The sequence below is a fragment of the Melopsittacus undulatus genome, chromosome Z, assembly GCF_012275295.1.
Source record: "Melopsittacus undulatus isolate bMelUnd1 chromosome Z, bMelUnd1.mat.Z, whole genome shotgun sequence".
In the NCBI taxonomy this organism is placed as follows: domain Eukaryota; kingdom Metazoa; phylum Chordata; class Aves; order Psittaciformes; family Psittaculidae; genus Melopsittacus; species Melopsittacus undulatus.
In genome coordinates, this window is record NC_047557.1 from 95,903,783 (window position 1) to 95,913,210 (window position 9,428).

Below are 9,428 nucleotides of genomic sequence, written 5' to 3' on the forward strand. Positions count from 1 at the left end.
AGAAAAATGTTCTTTCATAAATGTGCCCTCTCCCCAAGAAAACACAACACTCCATGAATTAATAAAATGTTCCCAAGCTGGTAAGAACATTCTGTAATGTTGCATGCAAGCTGGCTTTATCTCATTTTGTTAGTACGATTAATTTTTTGAAATCTAAAACCTTCATGTTAATCCCAGATAATAGTGCAGTTTGGTACCCTAATCAGATTACAGTGAATGTCAGTGAGATTTGATTTTAAATGATGTGAATCATGTTACTCGAACTATCACCCCCTCATTTTATGAAAGGATGCCCTGGAAGAATGTCAGACAAAGTTCACCATGTCTCAACAGCTGCAGACCTCTCTGCTTCAAGTCATCTTTAAAAGCATGGTCTTGCAAATACCATTCTTTTTTTCAGCCGCTTAGCACATTTTAGGCTTAAAAAGCTGTGGGCTTTATCACAACAATGGATATGTAGATATTATGTAAGAAACTGACATGTAAAATTACCTTCTGCACATGTACCACTTAATTACCATCTGCTACAACTCATTATCCAATTTGCATTTTCAATTAGAAAAATCCTACCCTACCTAGTCCTTCCTACTAATTTGACTCATGAGCTTCCCTTTTGCATCTCTCTTGTTCCCCATACCTCTTCTGTGATTGGTCATAGCAGGGCTCATGCCTATTTTATCTCTGATTAATCTGATTAAGTAAGAACCTAGGATTGTGATGTCAGTGCATTAGCAGAAAGAAGTAATGCTTCGTGTAGCAAGGATGGCAATTTTGACCTTTTAGAAGCAGGTCATGATTTGACTGCAAGATGAAAATAGAGCAAGACAAACTGCAGTGACAGTACCAACTCATTCTCCGGCGACATAGTTCAAAGAAAGATTATGGCTCGTGGACTGCAGGTAAGGCAACATACTGAACTCATATTTGCTTATTTAATTGAAGGGAGCTTTGGGCATGAGATAAGTTAGCTTCAACAAAATACTAGAACGTTAGAAATGCTGACTGATGAAAGGCCTTGTTTCTTGTATCTACTCACGAGAAAAAAATGGTTTTCAGAATGGAGGCATATTAATAGACTAAATTTTTTTACAAACTTATGACACTATTATTTTGATGTTAATATATCTATACTCATATTCTTTCCTTCAGTGCTGATGAAACAATACTTATTTATGAATCTCTTTAATGTACAAAATTGCTGTTGGGTTTTTTTTTTCCTCCTTAAACTCAGAAAACTACATCAGTAAATGAACAACAGATGAGAGTGAATCTAAATTAAACAACTGATTCTTCACCTTATAAGCTCATGATTTAAAAATTTAACGACTTTGTGTAATAGTTTAGTAGACTGCTTTATTATAATGCAGTTCTGCTGTATTATTTAGCAAGTGCCACAATACAAATGCTTTTATGAGCCTATAAGGCATATGCAGGATGTTGCTATGGTGATGTGGAGCTCAAATTGATGCAATCCTTTACGTTCTGTTCATGAACCTTTCAGCAGAACTTAAAAATGTTTCACACATAGCAACAAACAAGATATTAATGTGGTAGACATTGTGCAAAATAATCTCAATGAGCATAGTTGTTAGCCAAACAGAAGGTACTAAAATGCATTGTCAGAGTACCTAGAAGCAGTAATCACTACACGCACCTATATGCATCAAGATCAGCTTTGTTCAATAGTTACATTAACATGGACAAAGCTCATCACTCACTCGAGCTGAGCCAGTTGTATTGCCTCTCATCAAATGCAGAAGAAAGTGAAATTCATCATCAACAAGGCTGAACTTTACCTCGCTGTGCAGATGAAAGACCAATTTATAGCTGCAAAAGCAAATTGTAAAGCTGATATCCATTAAATATGGCAATCAGTATCAGGACTGGGTGAAAGAAAAACTGCTCAATTCACAGGTGGTACTGTCATTACATTTCAGCACAGAATGCAGTAGAGATGGGGACTCTTGTTTCAAAAAAAAACAAAAACAAAATCAGAACCAAAACAACAAAATAAGGGTTTTACAGCACTTTTTAAACTGTTTATCATGTCAGTGGCTATCCTTAAATGTGTTTTTTTTCTGTACTCCAAATGAAAACTATGCTTTTATGTTCCAAACAAACAAATAAGCACCATCTTTCCACTTTGACCAATGCTTCTAATTATGTCCCACTGCCACAGCTTCATGTTGACAGAACCCCATATCCTCTATGTGTTTTCTGTCTGTCACCACTGGCAACCTCACACAGGCAGAAATTAGTCCATTTCAAACTGGCCAATACTCCAACAATAATAACCAGTTCTGCACTGTATTAAAGCCTGTTCATAGATACTACTGTCTAGCCTGATGTACAGCTGACACCAGTGTAACTGCCCATATCTTTTCCAAGCTGAATAAAGCACAGGCTGAATTTAAAACAATCATTCAACTAAGCTTTCACTTTGCTGACTTCAACCATGAAGAAAATAGCAACAAAACCAGGCAAAACAGTGCTGTTGACATTCTAAACAGTGCTCAACTGCAAGGCTGCTCTGTAATTTTAACTTGGAACACCAAGGCCTATCAATTTTGAATACTTGCAGATTACCCCTAGTTCAGCCAGGATGAGATTCTATATACATTGCCTTCTATTACAATTATCTGTTCTTTGCAATTCTTGTTAACTTCCATCTCTTTAGATTTATCTTTAAATTAAGTAGGCTATTTGTGGCCAAGTTAAAAATAAACGGCAGTAACTGGTTATCTCATTTTTGTGGCTGCTTTAAGTTTTGCAAGTGATAAACTATTCCTGTTCCCTACATACATTTTTCCTTTCTACCTATGTGCTCATCTCCCACATGCCAAAAAAAGAACTAAAAACAATTCATCTGTCTAAAGAGTTCCCAGGTAACTTGTTTGCTAGCAATACTTTAAGCTATTACTACTGAGTCCACAGCTCTGTGCTGTCAACAAGCCACTGTATTGATTTCTGTTGAATGCAACTGGTGTGTAGCTGACCTATTTCACACTAGTGAAGCTTTGAGCCATAATCTTAATTTTTGCTTGTCTAGCACACAAGCAAGCTGCTGAGCTCCACAGAAGAGAAAAAGGAGAATACAAGAGGGTGGTTTGGTTTTTGGGGGTCATTTTTATTAGTTTATGATGGTTGAGAATTTCTCTTACTACGACTGGGGTAAAATAGTTAAGTATCTATTCAAATCTCAGACAAGCACACTAGCTCCTGAATTATCAGACAGATTGTGAACTGTTCTATCAGAAAGTTCAAAAGCTCTCAGGTATACTTTCATTTTGACACATTATTGGGGTGTGTGGGGACAGGACTCTTTTACCATAAACAGAGACTGAAAGGCTTTTTCCTGTAGGGTTCAGTTGTTACTCTTAAGAACTATTTCCCTTTCACTTGCAGATAAAAGATGAAGAAAGTGGCTATAACAAAAATCTATTTTGCATTCCTAAGCATTATGAAGAAGATTTAGAAAGAGTCTTCATCCCTCATGGACTCATCCTGGACAGGTATGAGGGTAAACAACAAAAAATAGTGATAGCAATGACAGTGATTCATTTCCATTCAAATGAAAAGACTGAGGTCCTACAGTGCATAGTCCATGAGAAACATGGAAACCCTGCAGCTATACTACTTGTATTGCAGAGTTTAATACAAAAGGCACTCTAGAGGACTCCTCTACAATCCCAATTAAGTTTCCATTTTATCTCAAATATCTTTAAGCTTTCATATTCTGCATTCTTTAGATAAACAGATCAAATCAACAGTATGACAAACAGAGTAGGCAGGCACCATCTTGTGAACTGGAAGTATGTAACTAACTTTTCTGTCTTAGCATGGCCACAATTTGCATGATCAACATCTTAATATGGACATTGTTTAATATAGGGACAAACTAACATGATATATAATACACTTTACAGGTCTTATAAAACTTAGGGGGGGTGTTGTTTTGTTTTCTTTTTTTTTTCTCCCTTCCAGGACAGAACGCTTGGCTAGAGATATAATGCAAGATATGGGAAGCCACCATATTGTTGCACTCTGTGTCCTTAAAGGAGGCTATAAATTCTTTGCTGATTTGCTGGACCATATAAAAGCACTAAATCAAAATGGTGATAAATCTGTGCCTATTACTGTGGATTTTATTAGAATAAAAAGCTACTGTGTAAGCAACTTTATCTTCTTTGGAAATAGACTCCCCATAGACTTACATTCTGAATACTGGTAGTTTACATGAAAACTCCACCTCAAAATGAGTTTATGTGTATATCCTGCTCAAAGCAACTCAATTTATTACATGCTGATTTACTGATCTGCCCCAATGACCATATGAATATTGTATAGTCACTGGAGTGAACATATAGTAGAACACTTAATATGAAAAAGCCAGGGTCAGGTTTCCAACGTCCTCCTCTCCAGCCAACAGTTTCCACACATTCTACTCTGTCTGTACCATGGCACCCTTTGGTGGGAGGGAATATGGAGAGTTTAGCATCAGAGACTTGCTTATTGTCTCTCTCAGCATTATTTTTTATTCCTACGGATAATATTGGAGACTTGTTTTCATAATCTGTGTGTGGATAACAGGTAACTTCTACCTGAACCAATCATAGTTAGCCTGAGCCAAGTATTGTAAAGCAATGACTTATGCCATTTTTTTTCTGTTTTATCTTCTCCCCTTTTTGAAGATTAGAAATCTGAGCACTGATCAAAATTTATCCTTTGCTAAATATAACAGTTTACAATATCCTAGAATTTCTTCATGGAATTATAAAACAAATCTGTGCTTGCTCTCATATGCTTAAAAGCTGTTTTACTGAAGGATTGCTGTGTAGATTTGCAAGTGCCATTTGGTAGGCAAAACGCAAGAGCAACATACCATTCATACACATAAAAAAAATAACACTTCTGAGAATGTTTTATGTGTCTTCTCTCTGCTCTTTCTCCTTCTAGAATGATTCACCTACAGAAAAAATCAGTATTGTAGGCGAGGAACTGTGTACACTAAATGGGAAGGTATGATTAGCATATTCAGCTTTTACAGGGAATAAACAGTTATTGTGTATCTTCCATCTTTATTAAAATTTTGACACTACTTACTTGCAGCGACTTAACACTGGTTTAAACTGCCACCCTTTGAAACAGGGAGCAATTCCTACTGGTCTCAGTGAAAACTTAACATGATCAATACTGAATGCTTCTATTCCCCATTTTATCCCACAGCCCCTGAAAATGAACCATCTTAAAACTGACTCTTGCAGTATGGCTCTAGAATGCTATTGCTATACATAGAATAATATGTAAAACCTGACATAAGTGGCTTTCTCAAGATATTTTATGCTTCCATAAATACCAACTGAAAGACTATTCAGAAAGCACTAAAATAACCGAAGAAGTTAAAGTAACGAGCTCCTTTGAAAACTCTGTAACTGGGGTTTGTAGTGAAAAGTTCTGCTGACTCTGTAATTCACTGTTGACATGTAAATAGTTTCTTTTGTTTTTTTCTTCTCTCCTTACATGATCTTTTCCAGAATGTGTTAGTAGTAGAGGTAAGTAAAGACTGGGAAGGAGGCGGAGGAGGGAAGGAGGGGATAGTGGGGAAAAACACAGACATTTTCCTGATGTTTTGCAAGTTAATACCTTTTGCATATAAACAAATAATTTATTATGTTACTCTGCTGCCAGGGTGGCTGACTGGTTTGGGGGCTTTAAATTAATCCACTCACAGTCTGTTTTTTCTTTCAGTCTCAGAGGGCAATTTATTTTTGTCTCTCTTTCAGGACATTATTGAGACTGGTAGAACAATGAAAGCCCTACTTTCAAAACTGAAAGACAATGAACCAAAGATGGTAAAAGTTGTAAGGTATAATTGTTATGCACACTTACTAATGTATTGTAATGTAAGATATAGCAAAACCATTTAGGTGAATAATCAATGTATGCTGGTATTTGCTTGGTTTTGTTTAGTCTGAAGTTTGGGGGAAGAGGAAGTAAAAGTAAGAGGCAATCTTTATGCAGCTGCTGAAAAACTAAAAAAAATAAGTATTTATTAAACTGGGAAATTTACTACCACCTTCATTCTTAAAATGAATAAAGAAAGGTTTCCTGGCTTTTTTTGCATAGTCCATAAAGTCTGATGGATTCCCTGTTTCTTACCTCCCTATGTCTGAAGGAAATTCAGCTCTTTCCATAGGTTTCCCAACACTTCAGTTGCCTCAATACTAGAATGACAACACTCAAGAATTTTCCTTAATATCCTCAGTCATACCGGTTTTCAGAATCTAAGAGTTTGCCAGCACTTGCAAGATTACTTCAAATGGCATTCTAATCTCTTTTTAGATGGTCTCTAGAAGGAATTTTTGGGGAATAGACCTGTCTGTCAAGTAATCACAATACTTTGAAAAGACATTTCTTGTTTGATGTACCATTTATGATCCTCCTAATGACTGTCCAGGAGATCCTCAGTTTGTTCAGAAGTGCATAGAAAAAGCAAGAATGGATACGACTTTGTGGAAGAAATCCATAGCTTGTCGTCTTCTCCCTCCCTCCGTGCTAAAATCTAAATGCCACTTGAACATGATTACCTGCCTGTGCTGATCTAGTTTGCTGATACACTGCTACATGAGGAGATAATGATTTTGGATACAGAATGCAAAATAAATAAATATAAAACAATGGAGTAATTCAGACCTTCGGAATGAACCTAGACCAGTGCCTTAACTTCTTCCTCAGTTATAAGGCTGAACACTACTTTCTGTTGTGATTATCTCATTGTTTTAATTTAACTGCATGATTCTAGAAGATTATAGGGATGGGAAGTAGAAGTATACATCTTAAAGCAAGAAATATTTAAAAAACGCATAACCTTCTCTGCTTTGCCTTACAGCCTGCTCGTTAAAAGGACACACAGAAATCCAGGTTACAGACCAGACTGTAAGCATTGCATTTTTCTGGTTGTTCAAAATAGAGTCTCATAATCTCACTTCATGTAGGAAGTCTGACAACTGGCACGCAAGTTTCAGGAAGGCCAAAAGAAATGAGGAGAAAACACATACAATTTCCGAACTGATGACCAGCTATCCCATGCTGAAACTTTATGACCACCACCTTTCTTTATCCCCATTGGTTTGGCTATTTGTTACCAGATACCAGAAACAGAACCAAACATTATATTTGTTTTGTTTGGCTTGGATCCTATAAGGAATTTGTTTTGACTCTACATTAAACTTGCCTTGTTTTCAAACTGAAAACCCCTAGTGAAGACTCTCAAGACTTTCACTCACTCCTTGTCTGCCTTTCCCAAGACTATGTCATAAGTAGGTTTTAAATAATTATTTTGTTCTTAAAACACATTCTCTTAGCATTTTAACTGTATTACTAAGTGATGATGATGGTACTCTAACTTTTGCCATCAAATTATGGCTCTGATTTTTAATGAATCATGCTAAGTACCTTGAAAGCAAGATGATATATTTGTTAGGTACTCTTAAACAGCTCAAGCATGGGCTGAATACAAACTGCGTCCTTAAAAATAATTTACACCACCCCAGTATAAAAACAATTCTATTTTCTTACAGACATAGGCTTTGAAATTCCAGATAAATTTGTGGTTGGATATGCACTTGATTACAATGAATACTTCAGAGACCTAAACGTGAGTACATACATGTGTGCCTCAACTGTTACATATGACTGTTACCTCAGGTAACAAGCAAGAATATTAGCTTATACTCAGAACTTCTCAACAATTAACAAAACTTCAAATCTCATTAGAAAGTTCTATTTAACAGGCAAAAACATTACTAACATGCCAAGCTTATAGTTCAGTGTAAATGCAGAACTTGTTATGCCTTACCTTGCCACGACTCATAGAATCATAAACAGTTAGGGTTGGATCTACTCTACAAGTCTTGTGGCCCAGCCCTGCTGTACAGTATTCTGAATCCTCCAGGATGGCTAGCAGCATGCAATCTGCCAGCCCCACCTGGAAAGAAAGTAACCTGTAATTTGGCTTTTATTTGATGTTTGTCTGTCTTAGTGAAATCCTGTATTGCTCTTTTCTAGCCAACTCTTTAAGATGGCTGTGTGTGGGCTGTGCATGAAGGTTTTCCTGTCATGTGTAAGATGTCCATTAAGATCTTTATTTCCTTTGTTCCATTACATTCTCCTTAAGCTGCACTGAGTAGCAGACTTGGAAGGACCACAACTGACAAAAAGAGCTGATTTTTCTTCTTCCCTCCTTAGTTTTCAAAAGTACCTTCTTACATCTAGTTAACTGCAAAAGTTTTTCACTTGAAAGTCTTTTTAATAAGAGGCATACTGGATCCATGCTATTGCAAAGTGATATGAGGGATACAAAACAGAACAGACCTGACCTCTTCAGAATACACAAATCTAAATATTGCTTCCAAGCTCATCTGTAATTTAAACATCTCAATTTTACTGCAAGTGGTAAATTGCAGCCAAACTCTCAAAGGTTACTGTTCTGTTTTGCTTACAATACTAGGAATACAACTGAAAGACATTCTTGCATTTCCTTTGAAGGTAAAGATTGACTAAAGTTGTACTTTTTCACTTTTTTTTTTGTTTTAGCACATCTGCATTCTGAAAGAGAAAGCCAAAGAGAAGTATAAGATCTGATAACATCAGTCTTCTGGAACACTAAAATGTCTGAATAATAAGTAATCTACCAATTGCAATCTTTTCCCTGAAGAACTACATTTTCTTAGGACACTATTCCACATTTTTTCTTATAATAATTATGTAGAACAGTTTAAAGGTGAATCAGTTTTGTCCAAGTTCCAGTGAAACCTTGACAGAGCAATAGCCATAAAATGGGTATTATAGTCTGCTGGAATCACAGCAGACTGGGACACGGCCAGGACACATCCATGTGTATGCTATTAACTTGCTACATGATGTAAACCATTAGGCATACTGTATATAAACTGCACTTATTTTTACATGTGAGCTCGTGTGTGTAAATATATACATATTTCTTTCTGTAATAGGCTGAATACGCATTTAAGGACCTGATGTTAATTAAGTCAACTGTACAAAGCACATACCTAGTGGAAAACACATTTGATTCTTTATCTTAATGCAATAAAACAAGTAAACATAGTAAAAAACATCTAAAAAGTAAACACTACAGTAGCTAGACTGAGATTAGTTCTTGAACATTCCATGCAATTGGGGTGTTGTGCCTTGGGTTTTGTGGGATCCGATGTTGATTGTACTATGGTGGTGTCACTTTAAATGCAGGTAGCACTGATTACCAGCTGTTAAAACCAGATGGTAAACCAGTGCAGCAGGAAACTACTTCTGCTACTTGTGCATCTGCAACAAGAACTGGAAGATCGATTTTACTGCCCAGGAACTGCACCAAGCTGGAGGCAGTTTCAGATGCTGTTTCGTACTTGTAC

At 36.4% G+C, this 9,428-nt stretch overlaps 1 protein-coding gene across 1 annotated transcript; it reads left to right on the plus strand.

Moving 5' to 3' along the window:
• The first annotated feature begins 881 nt into the window (after positions 1–881).
• On the plus strand, positions 882–8,643 carry LOC101871296 (hypoxanthine-guanine phosphoribosyltransferase-like). The gene is made up of 9 exons (XM_005152162.2): positions 882–899; positions 3,406–3,512; positions 3,985–4,168; positions 4,957–5,019; positions 5,535–5,552; positions 5,784–5,866; positions 6,890–6,936; positions 7,581–7,657; positions 8,596–8,643. Exons 1-9 carry the CDS (start codon positions 882–884, stop codon positions 8,641–8,643), a joined length of 645 nt encoding a protein of 214 aa, XP_005152219.1.
• The last annotated feature ends 785 nt before the right edge of the window (positions 8,644–9,428 follow it).